The sequence below is a fragment of the Schistocerca nitens genome, chromosome 9, assembly GCF_023898315.1.
Source record: "Schistocerca nitens isolate TAMUIC-IGC-003100 chromosome 9, iqSchNite1.1, whole genome shotgun sequence".
In the NCBI taxonomy this organism is placed as follows: domain Eukaryota; kingdom Metazoa; phylum Arthropoda; class Insecta; order Orthoptera; family Acrididae; genus Schistocerca; species Schistocerca nitens.
Window position 1 is genome coordinate 92494760 of NC_064622.1, and position 27772 is coordinate 92522531.

Genomic DNA, 27772 nt, shown 5'->3' on the forward strand with positions numbered 1-27772 from the left:
AGTGTAAATCTGAAATAAGGACTGTAAATGCAAAGACCGGTTCAATAGGGCGCCTACTGGGTTGTGGGCAGTTTTTGAAGAAGGATCGAAATAAATTTTACAAGTCAGATCAGACTGTGGACATGTTTCCAGTCAGCACAATCCGAGTCGAGTGTAATATTGCTACGAACTCCTATTTCGACGATAGTCTGATTCGTTCTATTTACGGATTCTTTCCCTCAGTTGCAACAGGTTATAAGATTGTTGAGACCCCTGCCAATGCAATATGCCTTCCAGTGAAAGCTCAGACATTGGATTATTTGGAGCTGCGTATTATGGACCAGAATAATCAACTTCTTGACTTTCATGGTGAGGAAATCATTGTACGATTACATCTAAGGCAGGATGCGCGTGTGGTATAAAACAAGTGCACCCAATCCACAGCATGTCACTTTGCTACCGAACAGCAAAGTGATAACACTTGCGAACTACGAGCAGACTATCACCAAGATGCGCTCACGTTTCCATGCAAGTGTTTCAGATATATTTATACATCTTGCATGGAAACGTGAGCGCATCATGGTGCTGGATATATAGGGTCATTGAAGAAAACCCACGGCAGTGACACAGTGGGATCCACGCTTACACGTAATGCTTTAGCATTCCTGTTCCAAGAGATACGCTATGAACTCAATGGATCTGAGTTTGACTGTACGCGCAATGTCGGCATAACATCAACGCTTATAACATATGTCTCTGCATCACCTGCAGATTTGCATAGTTTAGAAAATGCGAGATGGTTCATAGACGATCCAGAGGATAGAATAGTTGCACAGAACAAGCGATTTACTGCACACGTACCTCTAAAAATGCTTATGGGGTACTTTGAGGACATGAGACATATTGTTATGAACGCTAAACAGGAACTCATTCTGGTGCAGAGTGCGAAAGACAATAACTCACACATTCAGGGAGCTCAGGAGGAGAATATGATCACCATCAGCAAGATGATATGGAAAGCGCCTCACAACAGTGTATCCGACGAGGAGCGTTTGAAGCTTTTAAGAGTCCTGAATTCCAGTACATTTCTGTCACTGACATTTTACTCGTGGGAAGTTTTCAAGTACCCATTGTTACCGACTGCGAACAGACAAACATGGGCTACTGAAATCTCTTCGCAGCTAGAGACACCTAGATTCATCATACTTTCAGACTGATAGAAGAGGTAATATAGCAAACTCAGTGTTCAACAAATGCAAGTTAACTAATGCCAAAGTCTACCTGAATTCAGAATTCTACCCATATGACAATTTATATCTGCAGTGGAATCAAAAGGTATACACTCTAGCTTATAACATGTATGCAACGTTTCGTGCTTCTTACTATGAAACTGCCGAAGGTTCAAATGGTTCAAATGGGTCTGAGCACTATGGGACTCAACTGCTGTGGTCATTAGTCCCCTAGAACTTAGAACTACTTAAACCTAACTAACCTATGGACATCACACACATCCATGCCCGAGGCAGGATTCGAACCTGCGACCGTAGCAGTCGCACGGTTCCGGACTGCGCGCCTAGAACCGCGAGACCACCGCGGCCGGCCAACTGCCGAAGGAGAGGGAGGAGGGTGTCTACTAAGTACACGTAAGTTCAAGGAGCTTTCTCCGATCATCGTAACAGACTGCTCGAAACAGAATGAGGTAATTCAATCTGGACCTATAGAAGAGCGGAATGAATTTGAATCTTCGACCAATTTCTCAGAACACACTGCCGCATATGCTCTAGTTCTACATGGCCGTGTTATCAACTACTGCCGACTCACCGATGTTGTGCAACAAATTATATAAATGAACAGGTGCTGCACCATACCTATAATATTTCACAATGACGTCTCAAGGTATGAGCATCATTGCGGACACTAAGGATTTCATTGATGGTGAGTGTAGACAGTTCATATTCAAAGATGTTGCGTTTGTAGCGTACACAAAAGATGCTGGAATAATATAGACATTCTCAGTAAACATTGCATCACCTAGCTCTTTCAAGTATGTGAAGTGTGCTAAGACACGGAAGAGTGCAAAGTGGTTAACACATTTCTACCATGGAATTCACTGGGATGATCCTGGCATACCCCACAAAGATATGGTGACGGCGCTTAAGTTATTCGATCACACGGATACCACCATCTACGTGGAGGGGAAGGAGAGGATCTCATGGATGCTTCGAGTAATTAAGTTTGTTGCTCTTCAAGACCTGGAATTCTACAGGTGTTCTTCTTTATCGACTCAAGAACATGTGTGAAAAAAGTGTTGCTGTGTCTGCTTATGACATTGTAAAATAAATTTTAAGTTGGATGAGACATAACTGAATTTTTACCTCACAACCTCTGTGTTCTTCTTTCTCAGCCCTGTTCCCGCTGTGACAGTGGAAAGTTTTTTAATCACATGCGATGTCTGTGGTTTTCTTTAAGCACCGGAGATATAATTTTAGACATGTCTGCTATATATCTTTGGAAGCAGACACAGTCCTCCTGCTCCCATAACCCAATTCATGCTGCTCAGTAGGCACAATTCCATGGAACCATTCTATTTATTTTATTATCTCCCATCTTAAACTTCACATCCATACTAGCACTCATCTTCAGCAAAATCAAAACTAATGCCATTTGAGACATGCACAGCCTTTATATATATATATATATATATATATATATATATATATATATATATATATATATATATATATATATATATATATATATATATATATATATATATATAGGGTGAGTCACCTAACATTACCCCTGGATATATTTCGTAAACCACATCAAATACTGATGAATCGATTCCACAGACCGAACGTGAGGAGAGGGGCTAGTGTAATTAGTTAATACAAACCATACAAAAATGCACGGAAGTATGTTTTTTAACACAAACCTACGTTTTTTTTAAATGGAACCCCGTTAGTTTTGTTAGCACATCTGAACATATAAATAAATACGTAATCAGTGCCGTTTGTTGCATTGTAAAATGTTAATTACATCCGGAGATATTGTAACCTAAAGTTGACGCTTGAGTACCACTCCTCCACTGTTCGATCGTGTGTATCGGAGAGCACCGAATTACGTAGGGATCTAAAGGGAACGGTGATGGACCTTAGGTACGGAAGAGACTGGAACAGCACATTACGTCCACATGCTAACACGTTTTTATTGGTCTTTTTCACTGACGCACATGTACATTACCATGAGGGGTGAGGTACACGTACACACGTGGTTTCCGTTTTCAATTACGGAGTGGAATAGAGTGTGTCCCGACATGTCAGGCCAATAGATGTTCAATGTGGTAGCCATCATTTGCTGCACACAATTGCAATCTCTGGCGTAATGAATGTCGTACACGCCGCAGTACATCTGGTGTAATGTCGCCGCAGGCTGCCACAATACTTTGTTTCATATCCTCTGGGGTTGTAGGCACATCACGGTACACATTCTCCTTTAACTTACCTCACAGAAAGAAGTCCAGAGGTGTAAGATCAGGAGAACGGGCTGGACAATTTATGGGTCCTCCACGTCCAATGAAACGCCCGTCGAACATCCTGTCAAGGGTCAGCCTAGTGTTAATTGCGGAATGTGCACGTGCACCATCATGCTGATACTACATACGTCGACGCGTTTGCAGTGGGACATTTTCGAGCAACGTTGGCAGATCATTCTGTAGAAACGCGACGTATGTTGCAGCTGTTTGGGCACCTGCAATGAAGTGAGGACCAATGAGGTGGTCGCCAATGATTCCGCACCATACATTTACAGTCCACGGTCGCTGTCGCTCTACCTGTCTGAGCCAGCGAGGATTGTCCACGGACCAGTAATGCATGTTCCGTAGATTCACTGCCCCGTGGTTTGTGAAACCCGCTTCATCGGTAAACAGGTAGAACTGCAACGCATTCTCTGTTAATGCCCATTGGCAGAATTGCACTCGATGATTAAAGTCATCACCATGTAATTGCTGATGTAGCGATACATGAAACGGGTGAAAGCGGTGACGATGCAATATGCGCATGACACTACTTTGACTCAGTCCACCGGCTCTCGCAATGTCCCGTGTACTCATGTGTGGGTTCATGGAAACAGCAGCTAACACACCAACTGCACCCGCTTCTCCTGTGACGGGCCTGTTACGGACCCGTTTGCGTGCTACGACCATACCTGTTGCATACAGTTGGCGGTAGATGTTTTGCAATGTGCGGTACGGTGGATGCTCTCTGTCCGGGTGCCGTTCTGCATACACCCTGCAGGCTTCAGCTGCATTTCGTCGACACTCGCCATAGATGAGTATCATCTCCGCCTTTTCAGAGTTCGAAACACCATGGTCACAGTTCCTACAACACTACCTACCACAAACGTCTGGTAACACGGTGTACTACAGTTGGTCTGCGTGCGGAGACGAATGCAGAATAACAATAGCAGCAAGCTCTACATGCGGACACTGCGACAGCTAGACCAAACCACAACAGTGCACTACAGCCACACTCGTAAACACGGTCGTCATCGTAAACATGTCCCTGCAAATGCTGCTCGCCGACCGTGGCCCCTGTTTGTTACAACACGCAACTGAACGTCGTAGGTTTCAAGCATCAACTTTAGGTTACAATATCTCCGGATGTAATTAAGATTTTACAATGCAACAAACGGTACTGATTACGTATTTGTTTATACACTCCTGGAAATTGAAATAAGAACACCGTGAATTCATTGTCCCAGGAAGGGGAAACTTTATTGACACATTCCTGGGGTCCGATACATCACATGATCACACTGACAGAACCACAGGCACATAGACACAGGCAACAGAGCATGCACAATGTCGGCACTAGTACAGTGTATATCCACCTTTCGCAGCAATGCAGGCTGCTATTCTCCCATGGAGACGATCGTAGAGATGCTGGATGTAGTCCTGTGGAACGGCTTGCCATGCCATTTCCACCTGGCGCCTCAGTTGGACCAGCGTTCGTGCTGGACGTGCAGACCGCGTGAGACGACGCTTCATCCAGTCCCAAACATGCTCAATGGGGGACAGATCCGGAGATCTTGCTGGCCAGGGTAGTTGACGTACACCTTCTAGAGCACGTTGGGTGGCACGGGATACATGCGGACGTGCATTGTCCTGTTGGAACAGCAAGTTCCCTTGCCGGTCTAGGAATGGTAGAACGATGGGTTCGATGACGGTTTGGATGTACCGTGCACCATTCAGTGTCCCCTCGACGATCACCAGTGGTGTACGGCCAGTGTAGGAGATCGCTCCCCACACCATGATGCCGGGTGTTGGCCCTGTGTGCCTCGGTCGTATGCAGTCCTGATTGTGGCGCTCACCTGCACGGCGCCAAACACGCATACGACCATCATTGGCACCGAGGCAGAAGCGACTCTCATCGCTGAAGACGACACGTCTCCATTCGTCCCTCCATTCACGCCTGTCGCGACACCACTGGAGGCGGGCTGCACGATGTTGGGGCGTGAGCGGAAGACGGCCTAACGGTGTGCGGGACCGTAGCCCAGCTTCATGGAGACGGTTGCGAATGGTCCTCGCCGATACCCCAGGAGCAACAGTGTCCCTAATTTGCTGGGAAGTGGCGGTGCGGTCCCCTACGGCACTGCGTAGGATCCTACGGTCTTGGCGTGCATCCGTGCGTCGCTGCGGTCCGGTCCCAGGTCGACGGGCACGTGCACTTTCCGCCGACCACTGGCGACAACATCGATGTACTGTGGAGACCTCACGCCCCACGTGTTGAGCAATTCGGCGGTACGTCCACCCGGCCTCCCGCATGCCCACTATACGCCCTCGCTCAAAGTCCGTCAACTGCACATACGGTTCACGTCCACGCTGTCGCGGCATGCTACCAGTGTTAAAGACTGCGATGGAGCTCCGTATGCCACGGCAAACTGGCTGACACTGACGGCGGCGGTGCACAAATGCTGCGCAGCTAGCGCCATTCGACGGCCAACACCGCGGTTCCTGGTGTGTCCGCTGTGCCGTGCGTGTGATCATTGCTTGTACAGCCCTCTCGCAGTGTCCGGAGCAAGTATGGTGGGTCTGACACACCGGTGTCAATGTGTTCTTTTTTCCATTTCCAGGAGTGTATGTTCAGATGTGCTAAAAAAACTAACGTGGTTCCATTTAAAATAACGTAGGTTTGTGTAGAAAAACATACTTCCGTGCATTTTTGTATGGTTTGCATTAAACAATTACACTAGCCCCTCTCCTCACGTTCGGTCTGTGGAATCGATTCGTCAGTATTTGATGTGGTTTACGATATATATATATATATATATATATATATATATATATATATATATATATCAAATGCAATAGGGGATAGGGTTCCCTGTAAATAACTACAAAGATGTATGGTACCTAAATTTTTTCTTGGTTTATTCAGTTCACACAAATACAATATAGTTATTGAGGTACAATATAAATCTTGAGGTACAATACAGTATTCTTGAGGTACAATACAGTATTCTTCAGGTACAAATTGACTGTGCTATTCCAATGCAGAAATACTTTTAACTTACATGCTACAAGAGTAACACTGGTAGGAATTTTTTTTATAAATCTAGGCCAAAAACTAATGCACAGATACTTTCTTTACTACTACAACTAAATTCCACGTCCCCAGTAGCATAGCTTTTACAGTAATTCTGACGGACTGTGCACATTTAGAATCTAATTTCAACAGTCCACTATAGCAAAGATTTTTACAATATCAATTCAGATGGACTGTGAGCAATATAAACTTAAAAACTATTCTGACTTGGATGGCTAGCAGAAGGTGAAAAACTTAAAAGCTATTCTATTTATAATATGCATATGGTGCATAGATATATACATATTTCCACACTACACATACGTTGCATATGAACAAATCAATATAAAAAAATTCTATTTTTTTGCTTTTTTAAATATTTGTTTTTGGTTTATGCTTTACTTACTTTCTTTCACACTCATGGGGTGCAAACATAAATATAATTTTTTCTTTTTTTCCACCCATTCTCTCTCTCTCTCTATGAAACATGTGCACATAGTACACAAAAATAATCATATGACACACAAACACACACACACAATTACACTATGATAAAAGGGTCATTCTACTACTATGCAGACACACACTTTCTCTCTCTCTCTCTCTCTCTCTCTCTCTCTGTTTCACTATCACTTAATTAGAATCCCCCACCCCTCCCCCTCGCTACAAGTGAGTAGTGTGAGTACAGGAGAGTTTCAATCCTGTCGTCCAAAACGACCCTGTTATCATCATTAGGCGACAGACCGATTTTAGACTACAGCACATTGTACACCTCATGTCCTCTCGATCTAATACTGGTCTGCCATACCGTATGCAGTGGGTGAAGTGCAGCACCGAAAACACCACTGCACAGGCACCGCAAATAGTCTTCGATAGAGAGGGCTCTCGATGCCATAGAACTCACACCCTTAGACCGCCTCTGGGTGGCACCTTCCAGTGTCCGACACACATACATTTTTGAGAGTAGACCAAACTCCACAATCGGTAATCCATTCGCCTTGTCCTTCATAAAACCGATAACCTTCTTGTTCTGCAGAATACTAGCATAAGGATTATCGGCTGTGTATGAGGACGTGTCGAATTCATTACCATGGTGCCTAATTACTTCGTATGGATCGCAGTTCTTCACCGAATAGACGAAGCTATCTGTATCCATATAAAGTAATTCAGGATGTGCAAAATGAGTTTCTGCAAACTCATAATGAAAGCGGTACATGTGGAGCTTGGATAGGTCTAGTACACACATCCGCACATAAATAGGTTTCATAAACTCTACTGCAGTCTTCCCCATCTCCACGGCAACAAAGTTCTTATTGAATATGGTGACCCGCTTAAAATTTGGTAAGGCAGTGCATTTTCTTACGCCATAATGCCCACCCCATGTGGTTCTAATCAAAATTTCACGTCGTCCGCTCAAATTCTCCATTGTTTTACCGAAAATTGAGTTATTCATTAATTTATAAAAATCTTTCTCAAAGTCAAATGTCGCGGAAAATTCAAATCACTATACTCCTTCAGCCAGGGGGACTGCTAAGGAGATAGCCTGGGTGATTCTAACCAGCCCCAACCCAAGCTGAGGTATTGCTGGATGTTACGATAATGAACAATGTACCTCTGATTATCCCCCAGCGTTGTCATCAGTTTTGGTGTGGACTCTCCTTGCGGAACTAGTTGCTTGGGACACAGCGGCAAATCGGCATACGCATCAAGCAAACTAATAGGGTATGTGAGTTCTGCCTCTACCACATACCCTATATCAGAATCAGATACCATACCCCCCCCCCCCTCAAGATTTTTCCACCTAATCTCTTGCATTCGTCTTTGGGCACCCATCGAAACTCGCCAATCGGCAGTGATTGCTGCATGGCGTGTCCGTATAAGTTATTCACTAGAGGTACATTATATAACTTGAATCAAGGGATGTGTTGAACCTGTCACCCATTCGTAGGTTATTTGCCTTCACGTGCCTATGAACACATTGCCAAAGTCCCCCACAGATCCCTCTCTCAAAGAAAAGAAGCATGTCAGCATCGGTCAATAATTCGATGCTGCAGTTCATTTTCCTGAGAATTGCGTCCCAAGACAACCCAGGTGCCGTGTAATAAAAGGTGGGATCCAGTGAATATGTGGTCATACATAGACTCCGGAATTTCTCAAAAACGTCCGCAAGCAAGCACACGTCTGTGTCCATGTAAAGCCATGCATACTCTCGTAAGGTGGAAATATTAAATTTCCGCCAGACATTCATGGCATGCTCATACTCTGTATCCATTATGGCATCGCCTGAAAGGTTGCTGGAGAAGGCAGTTACGTCAGGTAGCCTTGTTTCATTGAGTTTCGCCATGCTATCCACATACTCATATGGGAAAACCCCCTTCCTAGTGATAAGTTGAAACTTTTCCTCATCGGGAAATGCAGCTCGAGTGATATGCATATTCCCCCGCCCGAGGTAGAGTTTCAACGAGCTTATGGAGTGGTGCCTGCGTAAAACGTAGCGTTTCAAGGAACCTGAGCATAATTCTTGGCGTCATTCGTTTGGAGAATGAAATATACTTCTCAACGCTCTCAGGTAGGATACTGACCTGATTGTTCTCAAAACTGAAATCACCCAAGTGCTCAACTAGAAAGTGAGCGTTATACCCTCTTAAATCGTGGGAGAAAACGGGTATATCTGCAGGTAGCTGGTACTTCAAACTGTGAGCTGCACCATGGAACTTCCCTGTAAGATGACAGTGGTCCCTATGAGAAGTTTCCGCTTCTCTATTGTATCTAAAGGCAGACCACAAATATGACACTCAAGCTCATTATGAAAAACATTTTCTTTCTACTCTGATTCTGTCATGGGAACGTTGCAGCTGTAAAGCTTATCAGCCTCCCGTGAAAAGTTTTCAAGCTCAGTGAACAACCAAACCACATGACGGTCCCCAATGTAGTGGTTAAGACTGGAATCATATGACGATACAATTTGGTACACTGCCACACATGGTACGTGTTTTTTCTGTAGAGGTGGTATGTGAGGCTGTAGGGTCACCTTCACAGCGGAAGCGCATTCTGCTAGATGCGCTGCTAATAACTTGTCTGAGGGAAAATAACAGAGGCACCTTAAGGAAATAAGTTGCTTATGTTCATGTTTATTTATCTGGATGGAAATGAGTCGGGATATGTCTTTGATCCAAACATATTGATAATTATCACCTTCAGAGAAGAGCAGCATGTTTCCATGCAGCTCACGCTCACCTGCTAATTTTGAGAAATGGAGGGGCTCGACGACGATATGCTTGTCTTGCTCATCTGATTCGGTTTTCTTCTCCAGGCCATAAACATTAACCGATACGCCGGTATTCTGTGCCTCAAATTTAGGTATGCCCTTGATCTTGATGGGGAACTTATACCATCGTTATAACACGAATGAATATTATCACCTACTGTACTGGGGCGCTCAGGATGATCTCTGTAAATGTACTTTCTTTCGCAAGTCAGGATTGACTGAGCAAACCACGACTGATCCTTTCCATTTTCTACATTAATGCATGCCCTCTTGTTAGCTGTATCTTTAGGGAGCTTGATATAGCTCGATCCTCCATTTACAAGATCCATGTGTATGGATGCCCAGGTACAGAATTCAGCTGAGTGCCTTAGCTGAGCCTCTCACTTCGAACTCAGAAAACCAGCACAATATAGCACTCAAGGTGGATTTACGAAACCACTCAGCGATTGATGTGCCCGGCGTTATCACGCCATTTTCCCCCAAAGATAATGAAGACTCGTTTCTTAAACACTAGACTCAACTTTGCGGGGAGGGGGAGGGGGGGAGGGGGGGGGAGGGTGGGGTGATAATTCAGTGCAAAGCACCGCGTTGCATTTAATAGCGGGATACTGCGGATCATTGACTACCCTGAGGAGCTCCGTTTACACGACAAGAAGGCACGGAATTTTGGATTTCTAATCCAACAGGGTCGCGGTAGCTCGCGATAGTCCATCACTAAAAGGACAGGGGAGGGAACTGCCGTTAGCAACAGGATCTTCTCCATTACTAATACTACAGCTAGAAATAGTCAATGGAGTTGGCGAGGTAGACATGGGTGCGTGCTGTACATCACGTGACGGCACAGGGGGAGACGCTGCGGAATCGGGCCACTGTGAGAGGGTGGCCCACGGACGCCAGAATGACGCTGTGGCAGCTGCAGCGGCCGGAGCAGGGTTGGGGACCGGGGAAAAGTGACGGCGAACGCTTCCCGCGCGGTGACTAAGGGCGCCCTTACAGGCGAGGCGTGCCTTTCCGGACGCCGCTTTGATGAGGAGGACGGTTTAGCCGCCGCAGTTTATGTGCCACACCGTATTGAAACGCAATCGGTGTAGAAGTAGAAGAAGAGGAAAAATAAATAATGGTTAAGTACATTGTTTACCGTTGCTGGCGCGGTGGAAGAATGAATTCTGACGATCACATTGTTATACGCAGAGTGAGTGGCTGCAGGGCACAAACAATTGATCAGATGACTGCAAAGCACCCTACAAAAAATCATTGTAATTATCGTGCAGGAGAGCGAGATACTCGTATGAGTGCCTCTGTAGGTCCTCACCTAGAACAAAAAAAAATTACAACTGCCACTACTACTACTAAAGGCAGGTAATCTTTTTTTTTTTTTTCTTAACTCACAAGTGTGCTGCTCGGACATCTCATTATTCGTTGAAGGGTGTTCCTGCATTTGCTGATTAACAGCCTCCAGCTGCCTGTCCAGCAAATCCAAGTCCTGCAGAGCCGTTCTTGTAGCAGGATGAGACATAATTTTATTTAATTTGAATGTCAAGCTACACTGAAAGATCAGACATGGATATTTTTCTCTACACTTACGTGAGTGCTGTTGTCGGTTATCTACAGCTGGTTGTTGGAAACAATTATCTACTGCAGCAGCAGCAACGCTACGTGGAACAGCCTGCAGCTCTGCTTCCAACTGAATTTGCATTTGCTTCAGGTAATCTAGAAAAAAAAGAGAGTATGAAATAAGAAAAAATTCTGATTGGCTACTATAGAATAAGAACAAATTACAACGAAAATTATACTCACAAGGCACCCAACACAGGAGGCTGGATTTCCAGAGTCTGTTGCGGCGCAGCCAACTCCCCTCTCTCTTCACACTCGAGGACAAAATCCGCGAGTTGTACTACAACGAGAAGAGAGAATTAATAAGGCGAAATTAACGTAAACACGAAAATTCACACTCAAAATAGAAATAAGTTACTCACTTGGTAATCCTGTCTCTTGAACTCTAAGTGTCTTCCCACTACACTCTGAGGTGTTGCTGCAGTTACCTCTCTACATCTTGCGCAAGTCTTTTTAGTTGACGCCACTTCGGCGACTTGCGTGTCTATGGGGATGATATGATGATGAAGACAATACAACGCCAAGTCTCGGAGCGGAGAAAATCTCCGACCTAGCAGGTTGTCGAACCCGGGCGCGTTTGTATAGCATTCCATCGCGCTGACCACTCAGCTATCGAGGCGGATCGTACTACGGAACGCTGCGAAACCATACCCAATACTCCAGAGATACATCAGCTTATCCGAGGTTCACTGCTACGACGGGGTGATAAATGTGTCAGTGCCCACAGAAGGTATACTGAACATCTCCTGTGAGAAAGAGTTGCATGTGGCATGCTGGTGCGTTCTGTTCGTTTGTTTCCCATGATTAATGAGTTGGAGAAAATGAGTTGTAACGTAGAAACGCAGCGTTTCCAAGCCCATGTTCATATGACGTAATTTCTTGTTCTACGTATGAGGAACGTATCCCGCAATTTGTGTCGTACATTTTTGTTACACTCTGTATGTAAACAGATTCTACTGGTTGCGTGTCATAGCTCCTACAAATGTGATTGAGGCATTGCTGTCTGTCGGAAATAAACGCGTGGGTTGAATTCCATTCACTGGTTTCTAACTTTTCACCAGTTTGGAAACCAACAGTAGTTTACAGCTAAGCAACTGGCGATCGCATGACACGGTGAGCTTTCGCGCCAAAATAACGCACGCTTGCCTTTCACGATCCCCTTACTATAAACTTAATGCGGGGCGAAATGAAGGACCTTGTCTGCAGGCGGGGTGATCCATGACCGGTGACGATGGGCAGAGCGTCGGTTTTCCCTCTGGCGGACAGTTCATGTTGGTGCACTTCCAGTCGTACGGGTGGCACAAGCAGACGTTGCAGTTAACGAACTTGATGCTTCCAGGACGGCAGTCTGCAAACAGACAGAAACAAAAACATCACAGCGGTCTCACAAGACTTCCTCACACGTGAGGCCTGCAAGCTTGCATGGGTGGGATTTGTGACGTCACAACATTGGTTTCACGTTGCCAAAAATTCCCGTGCCTCAAAGGCACATTAAATCCTGCTCGACACAGACGGTGTGCTACAAAATGTGAACCAATACGACGCGATATCGATTTCAAACTCACAGTCCGAACCCAGCACCCATCACAAGGGTCAGAAAGCTATAGGTATATTTTGTGCATTCTGTATTAGAATCTACAAAATGCGAAAATAGCTTCAAGGCCTCGGAAACTTGAAAAGAGTATATAAATTTTTTTGGTACGAATTCGTTAAATTTGGGGAGAGGGCAAGATTTCTTAGTAATATGGGGAAAATATGGTGTGATTTTTCGTACGGTATCGTATGGTATGGTACGGTTTTCTTACACTAAACTGAGGCATTGTCACTTGTTTGTGCACAGCGTCTTCAACATTGCATTGGCTTCGTAATTTCGGGATCTATATTCAACTGAGTGAGTAGAATTTTTTTTCACTCTTCATAAATGTTAATCAGTTCGTTCCTTGTTCAAATGTTGTGAATAACAGTTTCTCTATGAGGATGTCGAATACTTTGATATTTCCAACATGTCTCCAACAACATCTGCTCCTCAATCTGTGTCCATGAGCTCACAGTGTGTGGCCGAGGGTATCTCTAATAAAACTATTATTTTCCACTCTCCACTTTCCCGCTTTCTCTTCATTTTCCGAATGGCTCATGAGCAGCTAGATTGTCGATAAGATTTCGTATGACCCCTAATTTCTCAGATTTTGTTGTCGTGGTCATTTCAAGAGATATACAGTATCTTTTAAAGAGCATCCGAACACCCATCTGCGAACATTAATTTGGGGCCGGCCGGGGTGGCCGAGCGGTTCTAGTGGCTACAGTCTGGAACCGCGCGACCGCTACGGTCGCAGGTTCGAATCCTGCCTGGGGCATGGATGTGTGTGATGTACTTAGGTTAGTTAGGTTTAAGTAGTTATAAGTTCCAGGGGACTGATGACCTCAGAAGTTAAGTGCCATAGTGCTCAGAGCCGTTTGAACCAATTAATATGGAGCATGTCGACCTTTCGCGTTTACGACGGCTTGAACATGCTGGGGACACTGAGGCATCTAAATGTCCGTGGAGGAATGACGGACAGTTTTTCCTCAACAGCCTAAACGACATGAGGAAGAGATACTGTACGCTGGGGTCTGGAGCGAAGTCGACCGTTTTAACTTACCCCCAAAAGTGAAACATTGGGCAGGCCAGTTCATTTGAGAAACGTTTCTGTCCGCAAACCATTCCGCTCAAATTCTGCTTTATGACAGGGTGGGCTGGCATGATGATACAAAGAATCATCAACTCCCAACTGTTCCCCTACTGAAGGCGGTACACAATCTACATCTACATCTACATCAGCATGGATACTCTGCAAATCACACTTAAGGGGGGTAGGACGTCGAACGGGCCGACTTAGAGCAGGAGAGGCACCACAGGACATTTTATTTTCTACTGTCCATACTTTTACAAATATTTTCATAAAACCTTGTCAGCATGACCAGGAAGGATTCAGGATTCACACTCAGTGGAAGTGTAAAAACATAACAAAATAATTTTTTTTCTGATATGAAATTTCATCATCTTTTCACTTAATGTTGGCTGCATTTGTTGCTATAGGTACATTTTTCTTCATAAGTAAGAGAGATTCTTTGATGAATTTTGTACAGCATACAAACCATACATACAGGTGTATGGAACTCTAGAATTTTCCAAATCTATTAAAAACGGTGGTAAAAATTGAGATAATTAACTACAAAATTTGATTTTTTTCTAAACGTAAAGTTTAAAAAGTAACAGCTCATTCATTTTGTCATAAATTAAATAGATTCTAGAGTTTCAGACACCTGTAAGTATGGTTTGTATGCTGTGCAAAATTCATCGAACAGTCTCTCTTACTTATGAAGAAAAGTGTACCTATAGCAACAAATGCAGCCAATAGTAAGTGAAAAAATGATGAAATTTCACATGTAAAAAAATTATTTTGTTATGTTTTTTAACTTCCGCTGCTACTAGTGTGAATCCTGAATCCTTCCTGGCCATGCTGACACAGTTTTATGAATTTACTTGTAAAAGTATAGACAGTGGAAATTAATATGTCCTGTGGTGCCTCTCCTGCTCCAAGTCGGCCCATTTGACGTCCTACCTCCCTTAAGTGCCTGGCAGAGTGTTCTTCGAACCATCTTCGCAATAATTCTCTATTATTCCAACCTCGAACAGCGCGCTGAAAAACCGAGCATCTATATCTTTCCGTGCGAGCTCTGATTTCCTTTATTTTATTATTATTATGATCCTTTCTCCCGGCGTCAACAAAATATTTTCGCACTCAGAACTGAAAGTTGGTGACTGAAATTTAGTGAGATGATTGCGTCGCAACGAGAAACGCCTTTGTTTTCACGATGTCCACCCTAATCCTGTAATATGTCAGTGACAGCCTTTCCCCCATTTCTCGATAATACAAAACGTGCTCTCCTTCTTTGAACTTTCTCGAAGTACTCCGATAGTCCTATCTGGTAAGGATCCCAGACCGCGCAGTAGTACTCCAAAAGAGGACGGACAAGCGTATTGTAGGTAGTGTCTTTAATAGATCTGTTTCATTTTCTAAGTGTTTTGCCAATAAAACGCAGTCTTTAGTTTGGCGTCCCCACAACACAAGTAAGGCTCTGTTGGTCGCGAAATGAAAACTACAGTTAAAATCAAAAAAAAAATTTATTCGCAACAGTTAGCCACGCTTTCCAGCTACCTCTCTAAAGATTCGCCGCTCCGACTGAGACATTTGTCGTGGCGTTGTGCCACCTTTCCAGTACTCTCGTCACAGAAGGCAGCCGCCTGTGCTTTCCACCACTTCTATACGCTGGTCTGCCATTCCTTTTTTGTGCCAAAATATTGTCTTCATAGCCAGCGGTTCTTGTTAGCAAAGACGAAGAACGCAAGGAGCCAATTAAGGGCTGTACTGTGGGTGATCACTCACATCCCATCAAAACCGCTACAGCAGTGTCTTGCTCCTCCAGAATGAGTCTGAGAATTGTCCTGAAGAAAGAAACGCGTGACATTTATGTTACGTGGGCGGCAGAGCTTCAGGCTTGGTGGGAGACAGTGTTGTTTTAGGCATTTCTGCGCGATCACATTGCGCTCTGAACCAAAAAAGAGCGACCTGAAGCGATGGACAGGCACCCTAAAGACACAGCGCAACACATATGTGCAAAGTTCCATCGGATATTCACAGTGGCTTCAAAAATGGTTAAAATGGCTCTGAGACTATGGGACTTAACTGCTGAGGTCATCAGTCCCCTAGAACTTAGAACTACTTAAACCTAACTAACCTAAGGACATCACATACATCCATACCCGAGGCAGGATTCGAACCTGTGACCGTAGCGGTCGCGCGGTTCCAGACTGTAGCGCCTAGAACCGCTTGGCCACCCCGGCCGGCACAGTGGCTTCCATGTCGTGCCTAAACGGACCTTACTTTCCGAATACGCCTCTTTAGTTGTTGGTAATTGTAATTTCTAGGTATTTGGTTGAATTTACAGCCTTTACATTTGAATGATTTATCGTGTAACTCAAGTTTAACTTATTCCTTATAGCACTGTAAAATGTGTTCTTATTCTTCTGCATAAGGAGACCACAAAGTAATCGCGAAGGGCAACTCCATAGCAGAGCAAAATGTCTTCTGCACTTTACTGTTGGCGCTATACGTGATTGCAAATAACGTTCTCCAGGCGTTCCCCAAACCCAAACCCTTCCATGAAACTGCCACAGTGTATGGGGTGAGTCATCACTTCGAATCACTTGTTCACAGTCATCCACTGGCACGTAGCTACACTCTTTACACGACCTCAAGCGTCACTTACTACAGACAACAGAAATGTATGGCTTATGGGGAGCTTCTCGACTACCGCACCCCACTGGTTTAACTTCCTAAGCACAGTCATTGTGAGAGCTGTATTGCTGATAGCTCTTTGGTATGTACGAGTGCATCTTTCAAGGTGATTTAATTCTATTTTTTTACAACCACTCGCCTCAATGCTTGAAGGTCGGTGTCCACAGAACAGGAGGTGTGGACGGTCTTGGTTCAGCTCTGAGTGTTTTCCTTGGCGTTTCCCACTCCACAAGCACATCACCGACAGCCGACATGGGCAGCTTTAAAAGGGTTGAAATGTCCCTGATGGATTTGTTACAAAGCTGACATCCAGTGATTAGTTCACGTTTGAAGCCACTGAGCTCTCCTATCTGACACATTCTGCTGTTACTGCATCTCTGCAGACAACACAATACTCCCCGTCGCCTCTCGTGACTTGTAGCAGTCGTTTCCGTACTGTGAGTATCCAGATACTATTGCTCATTTAATCTACGCGGGAGATAATAATACACTACTGGCCACTAAAATTGCTACACCACGAAGACGACGTGCTGCAGACGCGAAATTTAACCGACAGGAGGAAGATGCTGTGATATGCAAATCATTAGCTTTTCAGAGCATTCACACAAGGTTGGCGCCAGTGGCGACACCTACAACGTGCTGACATGAGGAAAGTATCCAACTGATTTCTCATACACAAACAGCAGTTGACCGGCGTTGCCTGGTGAAACGTTGTTGTGATGCCTCGTGTAAGGAGGAGAAATGGGTACCATCACGTTTCCGACTTTGATAAAGGTCGAATTGTAGCCTATCGCGATTGCAGTTTATCGGATCGCGACATTGCTGCTCGCGTTGGTCGAGATCCAATGACTGCTAGCAGAATATGGAACCGGTGGGTTCAGGACGGTAATACGGAACGCCGTGCTGGATCCCAACGGCCTCCTATCACTAGCAGTCGAGATGACAGGCATCTTATCTGCATGGCTGTTACGGATCGTGCAGGTACGTCTAGATCCCTGAGTCAACAGATTTGGACGTTCGCAAGACAACAACCATCTGCACGAACAGTTTGACGACGTTTTGCAGCAGCATGGACTATCAGGTCGGAAACCAGGGCTGCGATTACTCTTGACGCTGCATCACAGACAGGAGCGCCTGAGATGGTGTACTCAACGACGAACCTGGGTGCACGAATAGCAATCCAGGTTCTGTTTACAGCATCATGATGGTCGCATGTTTGGCGACATTGCGGTGAACGCACATTGGAAGCGTGTATTCGTCATCGCCATACTGGCGTATCACCCGGCGTGATGGTATAGGGTGCCATTGGTTACACGTCTCGGTCACTTCTTGTTCGCATTGACGGCACTTTGAACAGTGGACGTTACATTTCAGATGTGTTACGACCCGTGGCTCTACCCTTCATCCGATCCCTGCGAAACCCTACATTTCAGCATGATAATGCACGACTCCATGTTGCAGGTCCTGCACGGGCCTTTGCCCTGGCCAGTACATTCTCCAGATCTCTCACCAATTGAAAACGTCTATTTAATGGTGGCCGAGCAACTGGCTCGTCACAATACACCAGTCTCACTCTTGATGAACTGTGGTATCGTGTTGAAGCTACATGGGCAGCTGTACCTGTACACGCCATCCAAGTTCTGTTTGACTCAATGCCCAAGCGTATCAAGGCCATTATTACGGCCAGAGGTGGTTGTTCTGGGTACTGATTTCTCAGGATCTATGCTCCCAAATTGCGTGAAAATGAAATCACATTCAGTTCTAGTATAATATATTAGTGCAATGAATACCCGTTTATGATCTGCATTTCTTCTTGGTGTAGCAATTTTAATGGCCAGTAGTGTATATTGCCGACTCTTCTTCCTACTTAACCGAGCGAGGTGGCGCAGTGGTTAGTACACTGTACTCGCAATGGGGAGGACGACAGTTCAATCTCGCGTCCAACCACCCTGATTTAGGTTTTCTGTGATTTCCCTAAATCGCTCCAGGAAAATGCCGGGATGGTTCCTTTGAAAGGGCACGGCCGACTTCCTTCCCCGTCCTTCCCTAATACGATGAGACCGATGACCTCGCTGTTTGGCCTCTTCCCCCAAACAACCCAAACCTCTTCCAGCTTAAGCTCCAGGAATTTCAGCAGTGACCCTCTCCGTTACACGAAACGATTCTTGTGTAACTGGAGTTCATAGAGCATCTCAGTAACTCTATCGCGCCAGCCAAATGATCTGACGAACTGCGCTCCCCTTTCGTGTATCTTCTCTGTTCTTCTATTAATCCAACGGTCTGAATGTGACCAACAATATTCAAGAATCGGTCGAACAAGTGACTTCTAATTCACTTATTTCGTTAATGACCCTTATTTCCTTAAGATTCTTCCATTTGAACGCAGCCAGTCATCTGCTTTTAGTTTTATATTCTCATTCCACTGTATGTCGATCCGGATTCTTACGGCGAAGTAGAGTAAATCCTGGGTAGTTGAACCACTGGGGGAGACATGACTGTGATGTATTTCGCAAATATGCCGCTAGAGAGCAGCTCGCGCTACTTGTCTTTTTGTGAAAGAATGTGCTGCATAAGTAATGGTGTTATTTCCATGCTAGTTCTGTGAAGAAGCACATTGCCTGGTTGGGTCAGCACGAAAGTTTTATCGCGTGCTTACGTAATTTTAATATTAAGGCGTTGTTTCCACAATACCGATGCAGCATTTTTTCTGTGAGCTACACAAATGTATAGGCATGAAACTAAACTGAAATGGACACCAAGTTCGCTAGCAGCAAGTAGAATTGGTTGTGATTCATCTCCCGGATATTCGCGAGAGATGGACCAGTGTTGTTGGGGAGAGATCGAGCGCGTGTTTTAACGTGGCAGAGATGGTCGGCGAAATTAGCTTAGGTGAAGGTGAAAAATTAATTTAAATTTGGAAACGGTACTAAGTAACATGCTGATGTTTCTCCGTCTCAGAGATATGCCAAATAATTTCAAAACGGCTAGAACTAGTGGGCGAGGCCTATGGACTGGGGATGGGTTGATGAAGGACATGAATGCTGTGTGGGACAATTTCATGGGTGTGAGTGTTGAGCTAAGACTTTCTATATAACTGCGACCACGCTAAAAAGATGACTGCAGTGAAGAAACAATTCTAATGGTAGTATTGGATCTTAACCTTCATTATGGATTGAGAATGAACGGAATATCACTGATTTCGCACATTGTAAAGATTCAGTGAGATGTTTGGGATTTGAATTTGTATAAATGCTAAATACTCCACAAACTTTCAAAAAGCAGTCAAGAAAAGCCACATACGGCTAGATTAACTCTTTTCTTAGAAGCAAACAAAATATAGTTGCAAGAAAGGGAGAAGATGCGTCAGTCGTTCGAGCCAAAGGGATGAACTGAGCCACTATAAATCAGAATCTGAAGCTTCGTAAAACTGTGATTCTCGAAGACAACGTGTTTGGCAAACCGAGGCACATCTATAACATGGATGAATCCGCACTGCTGCTGAACAATGAACCAGGGAGTGTTTAGACAATAAGAGGTTCAGGAAATGTTACTTCAGTCATATTTGGCAGAAAGATGAAACAAAACAATCTCCTTTCTGTATTGCGTCAATGACGAAGCCACATTTTTGCCAACCTTTTCCACAATGGAGGGGAAAAACATCGAGCAGTAATTCTACGAGTGACTTGAATTTATATAACGTTCTATACGAAGATGCTTCTATAAGGATAAAAGAGTCAAGGAACATAATAATTTTATACTGAAGAGAAAAGTGGTCCAACTTTCCCGGACTTACCCTACACTACAATCGTTACTGATTTCACTGATTTCACCTATAGTTTTATCGAACAGAAACAGATACCTTCGCCTGTTTACGTACAAAACGTTACACTTAATTGCGTACAGCGGTGAGCTGCCATTCTCAGCACCGATCATCGATCCTCAGCAGGTCTTTCTCCTTTTCGCAAAATATTTCGGTGTTGCACCCGTCCTAAATAGAACAGCATTCTCTGCAAAACGATTTCAATGGTACCCACTGCAACATTTATAGGTATATACTTCTAGCAGTAGTGGTCGCTTAAGAGTATATATATATATATATATTTCGATTTAGCCTCGTTAATGGTAATTTACTATCTCCGAGAAAGTCCTGAAACCATTCTGGTCAGATATTGGTTCAAATGGGTCTGAGTACTATGGGGCTTAACATCTGAGGTCATCAGTCCTCTAGAACTTAGAATTACTTAAACCTAACTATCCTAAGGACATCACACACATCCATGCCTGAGGCAGGATTCGAACCTGCGACCGTAGCAGTCGCGTGCTTCCGGACTGGAGCGCCTAGAACCGCTCGGTCACAGCGGCCGGCTGTTGAAATATTCTTCAAGCTTGTATTTTGTTCTCTGAACGACAGGGCGGGACATGCGTCGAATTCCTCTCGCGCGCCAAGGAAGACACAATCAACCAGGGTACATTTGCCTGTGGCGGTCTAGTTTTCGTGCATCAAGATTGCGAGCTGCGTTTACGGAATTCCTGTTCATTTCTATGCAGGATATTTTCGATCTCTGGATACGCCATAGTGCAGAAGCATAGTGCATGTCCGATAATTCTTCAACATGTGTATGGGCATACAGCATGTCCCGTAGTTCTTCAGCAGACTGATGTCAAGGCATATGCCTACAATAATGTGCATTACTGTTACAGCGACAACCGTTCTTGAAAACGGGAGTATCTTGTGCGTTTTTCCATTGGCATCTTTCGTTGTTCCAGCGACTTACAATAAATTGCTGCTAGAAGACCAGCAAGTTCATTCTCATGGTCTCCAAATAACCCCACAGGTATTTCTTTGGATGCAAAGTCCTTTCCACTGTTGAACTATTTTAGCTGATTGTCTATTCCAAGACAGCTTCTTTAAGTATCTGCAATTCTCGCGATCGTACAATGACTGAAACTAAGATAACTGTATTATGCTCCTGCATGGTGAAACAATTTCTAAATAGCGACTTGATTATTTCAGCTTTCTGTCATCTTATTTTTGGTATCATTGTTGTCAGTGCGAGACTGAATAGATGATTTGAATCTGCTTACTGATTTTTCATAAGACTAAACTTATGACTTTCATTAGTTGAAACTTCCGGGCTGAGAGACTGTGTTCGATCTTTAAAACTTCTTCTTCCTGACGTTTCGCTGCCAACTGCGGGCAACACTTTCCAAGGTGAGGTAACGACTGGCTGCCAGGCCGTGGAGTTCCCGTTTGTATAGAGAGCGCAGAGGGCACCACCATACGTCACGTGGAGCCGACTGTAAGTCTATCTTTGACTAACGGCATTATCTCGAGCGAAGGTAATCGATTGTCACATCGTTGGCGTAGAGTCGAGAGCTGTATCTTAAATGACTTTAAGCCTTCCTCTTTTCTTTTAAAATTATTGTGGTGTTTCTGAATCTCTATATCTTCTCTATAAATGCATGCATAATAATGCAATCTCCTGACTAACACGCTCGTCTCACAAAATTTTATTTCATGATCACCTTCTTTGAAAACACGTTCCGCTGCAACTGATTTGTCGGCATGTCCCAGTCGGCAGCTCCTTTTGTGTTCGGTTAAGCCGATATTGACACTTTTTTTCGTTGTTCCAATACAAACCTTCCCACAGCTACACGGGCTTTTATATCGATTACCTTCTATCGAGAATAATGACCTTAGTCGGCCCCACGCGACGTATGGTGGTGCCCTCTAGGCGCTCTGTATAAATGGGACCTCCACAGCCTGGCAGCCACCCCTCACTTCCATCCTCTTTTTTTCCGCAAATTCCCTCTCTCTGCCCCTTCTCTCCCCCGAGTCCTTTTGCATTTCCCTCCTCTGCCTTTTCCCATTCCCTCTCGTGTCTGCCCTGCCCCTCTCCCCCCCTTATGAGTCCTCTCCCTCCTTTGGTTCTCCCCCCCCTTTTTTCGTTTTTTCCTCTCCTCCCTCCTTGTTTTCCCCCTCCTCCAATTCCCCCCCCCCCCCATCAGCCCTTGGCTAGGGAGTGTCATCTTTGTGCCGACATTTTCACGCAGTGTTTTACAGTGAGTGTTTTACAGTGAGTGCTCCGTGTTGTGTGTTTTTTGGGAAGTGTTGCGAATGGCCGTCATACTGTGGCTGGGTGTGATTTTTTATCTCTTGCGAACAGAAACCAGACTGTCGCCATGTTGTTTTAATTGTGTGTCTACTATGTTACTTGTCTGATTCCTGTGTATTTTATCAACATTGCCAACCCCTTTGCTTTCTGTTTTAACTTTCCACGATTTTCCGCCATTTTACACTTTAAGTCACCGTTTTATCGCCTGTTTTTCTTGTTTTTTTTTTTCTTCTTCCGTTTTTAAAAATGTCTGTAGGCTGTAGAGCAGCGTACTAAACTGCTGCCAGCCCTCCCCCTTTGGGGGGAATTGAAATTCAATAAAGGAAAAAAAAAGACTGGCAGCCAGTCGTTGACTTACCACAGAAGATGACCGCAGCTGGCAACGAACCGTCAGGAAGAAGACTCACAGATCGACTACTGCCTCTCAGCTCGGACGTTTTAACTAATGAAGTCACCGGCCGTGAAAGCCTACATGTTATGATTAGTACTTTTCGTCAGATCGGTTGGCAAAGTTTTACTCTGGAGTTGGTTGTACGCTTCCGGCATTATTGTCTTCACATTGATTTTGACTTTGTTTTGCATTTTCTTCTCAACTAGACTCTGACTTTGCTTAAACCTGTGATCAGTCTCTTTTTGCATTCGCAGTAACTTTCCACCTAGGCTATGGTCCCACTTTTTTAAAGAAACTTTTATTATTATTATTATTATCTTATGAATTTACATAGGTAACTCAATGTTTTATTAAAATGAAATTTATTTGACACGTTGTACGCACTAGAATAATAACTTACGAGAACGCTATCGATCTCCATATTCATGGTCCTTGTCTGTTCACGTAGGTCGCAGTTGGAGTTGCATTGTAGGCGCCTTGGTGTTCCCAGCAAGTGGACTCACTGTAGGATGATACCTAGTTCGCCACACTCCTCCAGCTTTCTCCTTCCCCAGGTCTTAAAGTGCTGTGTTGCAGCGTCTTGATATTAGTAGAAACCCATCGGTTTGTTCTTGTTTAAACATTTCGTTCGCGAATCTGAATGCTGACATTCATCATACTACTCGGAAAGTTTCGTGTAATGCAATGATTAACAGGTTCGTAAAGATTCGTTTATATTTTGGCATTTTCTTCGTTTTCTCTTCATATTGGTCCCAAGTCGAAGACGAAGTGTGCTGTGTGGGCGACCGTTAACTGGGTAAGCTGTTCTCTTCAATGCAGAGAATGATTTAAGATCATCTGCCTTGGTTATTGTTGCGTCAAAGGATTTCTGCGCGGTTATGTTGATCATAATGAGTACTTCTTGAATATAGCGTCTCGCGGCGGTGACGCTGAATAAAAAGTTTTCGGGTTTTCACCTCGCTAAGTGATTAAAATTACACAAGCTTCTTGTCAAGCACTCCTTGGCCATTGTCAAGTTGTACGACTGCCAGTGGGCTGCTGGTACGACCCTCATTATACTAGCAGCCGGCGGTGACGTCACTGGTGCCCGCGGCTCGCCGTATACGCGCGTACGTTGATCTGGTTTTCGATGCTCACGCTTCAACCGCGCGATCGCTGGATTGCACGCCGTGCTATGGTGTAGGCCACTGACTCTGTCCACAGTGCTATCGGTGATTTTTATTTCAATGGCATCTTTAATGACACAGTCTCAGAAGCCGCCAGAGCGAGCTACAATAGTGGTTCCGTCAAACTTTATCCGGTGGCCATTTTCTGAAGCATGCTCAGCCAAAGCATATTTCTCGGAGTAGCGTAGGCGATAAAATCTCTTGTGCCCTTTCATGCACTGTACCACAGTGCGTACTGTTACTCCGGCTGGTCACACTTGCAAGGTATCTTGTAGGCGCCAGGTCTTTAACTGGTCGGAGTAACTGGCAGATTTTTGACGGAGTCCTGTGTCTCTTCACAGCCGGCTTATCTTGCACAACACGGTGCCACAGAAACGCCAGAAAGCGAGTTGCTTTTCCTGCTCCTCGTCGGTGGTCTTAATGTTTTTCTTGCTATAAATAAAATTTATTTGTTTGACGTCATAGCCGTTGTTCCTAAAGAACTTAGGTAGATGGGTCAGCTCGTGGAGCACGTGAGATCATTCTCGCACAATGCAGCAGTGTTTGTAAAGCGCCTCTGTGCTGCGTGATGATGGCCACCAGCGTGCAAGTACAGATCGCTGTGGGTGGGCTTTCTGCAGACACCAGCCAGCCAAAGAAACCCATTTCCTTTGTGGCAGGGGAGGATGTCAAGGAATGGCAATGGATTGTCTTTTTCTAACCCCATAGTCAACTGGATGTTACTGTTCACGCCGTTGAGGTATTCCTACCACTGGTCATGTTTCTCGCGTCCGTAGGCCAAATGACGAACGTGACGTCAACATATCGAAAGAAACAAATAGCATTTATCCTCAGAATTCTCCATGAAGAGGTTTGCAACAGCACGAGCTAACGGGCTACGCCCTCCGTGTGGTCGTAATACCGGCCGTTGCAAAGAAAATAAGATGACATAAGACTTTGCCCGAAAAGCTCGACCACGTCACAAAGAACTGGGGTACACAATCCAAAGAGACTTAGATAGGCACGTTCACAAAGAGCGCACATTCTCAGGTCTTCTTATTTTCTGAACAACGACCGAAAACTCGTGTAATTTTTATTAGTTGATGCTCCTGCAAAAGCTACACTACTGGCTATTAAAATTGCTACACCACGAAATTAACGTGCTACAGACGCGAAATTTAACCGACAGGAGGAAGATGCTGTGATATGCAAATGATTAGCTTTTCAGGGCATTCACACAAGGTTGGCGCCGGTGGCGACACCTACAACATGCTGACATGAGGAAAGTTTCCAACCGATTTCTCATACACAAACAGCAGTTGACCGGCGTTGCCTGGTGAAACGTTGTTGTGATGCCTCTGTAAGGATGAGAAATGCGTACCATCACGTTTCCGACTTTGATAAAAGTCGGATTGTAGCCTATCACGATTGCGGTTTATCTTATCGCGACATTGCTGCTCGAGTTGGTCGAGATCCAATGACTGTTAGCAGAATGTGGAATCAGTGGGTTCAGGAGGGCAATACTGACCGCCGTGCTGGATCCCAACGGCCTCGTATCACTAACAGTCCCGATGACAGGCATCTTATCCTCATGGCTGTAACGGATCGTGCAGCCATGTGTCGATCACTGAGTCAACAGATGGGGACGTTTGTAAGACAACAACCATCTTCACGAACAGTTCGACGACGTTTGCAGCAGCATGGACTATCAGCTCGGAGACCATGGCTGCGGTTACCCTTGACGCTGCATCACAGACAGGAGCGCCTGCGATGGTGTACTCAACGACGAACCTGGGTGCACGAATGGCAGAACGTCATTTTTTTTGGATGAATCCAGGTTCTGTTTACAGCATCATGATTGTCGCATCCGTGTTTGGCGAAATCGCGGTGAACGCACATTGGAAGCGTGTTTTCGTCATCGCCATACTGGCGTATCACCCGGCGTGATGGTATGGGGTGCCATTGGTTACACGTCTCGGTCACCTCTTGTTCGCATTGACGGCACTTTGAACAGTGGTCGTTACATTTCAGATGTGATACGACCCGTGGCCCTATCCTTCATTCGATCCCTGCGAAACCCTACATTTCAGCAGGATAATGCACGACCGCATGTTGCAGGGACTGTACGGGCCTCTCTGGATACAGAAAATGTTCGACTGCTGTCCTGGCCAGAACATTCTCCAGATCTCTCACCAACTGAAAACGTCTGGTCAATGGTGGCCGAGCAACTGGCTCGTCACATTATGCCAGTTACTACTCTTGTTGAACTGTGGTATTGTGTTGAAGCTGCATGGGCAGGTGTACCTGTACACGCCATCCAAGCTCTGTTTGACTCAATGCCCAGGCGTATCAAGGCCGTTACTACGGCCAGAGGTGGTTGTTCTTGGTACTGATTTCTCAGGATCTATGCACACAAATTGCGTGAAAATGTAATCACATGTCAGTTCTAGTATAACATATTTGTCCCATGAATATCCGTTTATCGTCTACATTTCTTCTTGTTGTAGCAATTTCAATGGCTAGTAGTGTATAACATTGTATTCATATTTGTTACTTGTTTTCAAAAAGATTTCACAGGTCCACACAAAAATTTGCGTTCGAGATTGTCTAACTCACTGCACGTGTCGCAGGAGTATGGCCGAATCGGTTGTATGCCTGCACAGCTTTCCGTTGTTCCACAACGTCCTGTTTACAATCTTGTACCACGTGCTGCGAACCTCTGGTGGCATGAAAAGCGCCGAACATTTGCCAATGCAGTGTTCCAGTGGTTCTGCGGAAATTCAGGCTCAGTGGTATTTTTTTGTGCGTTGCCTCTGCCACTGTCGTGTCGTTCAGTTACCGTCATCTCTCTGAGTCTGAGGCCGTTAAGTAGCTGTCCAGCATGTAGTATTGTGGCATATATCCAAGTGCAGATGGAGTCACTGTACGGTCCATGTCACGAACTCTGATCTGTACCGGTATTTGTCGAGCAAGGATGCCGTGTGGCTACCTGGGTTGTTTTCTAGGGTTCTGAGCGTCCTGTGTGTCAGTACTTTAAGATAAAGTCGATCAGGTCGAGGTCTCCTCCTGATTTTAGAGTGAGTGCTGTTTATTTGGCGTCAAATATGCCTCCACGCCACTGCATCCAGGGGACAGATTATACTATGGTTCGTCCGTTTTCTTTGGGCAGGTTGAAAATTAGGGGTGTGTAAGAATATTTAGACAGTAAAACTGTGTTTATTAATTTAACGTTATCTGTCAACGTCAGGTTTCCTGTTGGGTTTGCTTTAATTAATGCTCTGGCAGGATGTAGTGTTGGTAGGCAGTTACAAAATACCATTTCTCGAGTATTGCCTT

At 44.8% G+C, this 27772-nt stretch overlaps 1 protein-coding gene across 1 annotated transcript in view; it reads right to left on the reverse strand.

Annotated features, from left to right (window-relative positions):
- Window positions 1–27772, reverse strand: part of LOC126204034 (uncharacterized) — a 128931-nt gene that overhangs the window by 31575 nt on the left and 69584 nt on the right. Inside the window, exon 5 of the mRNA XM_049938460.1 lies at window positions 12641–12793. Coding sequence (XP_049794417.1) covers window positions 12641–12793 — 153 coding nt within the window. The remainder of the gene's footprint in view (window positions 1–12640; window positions 12794–27772) is intronic.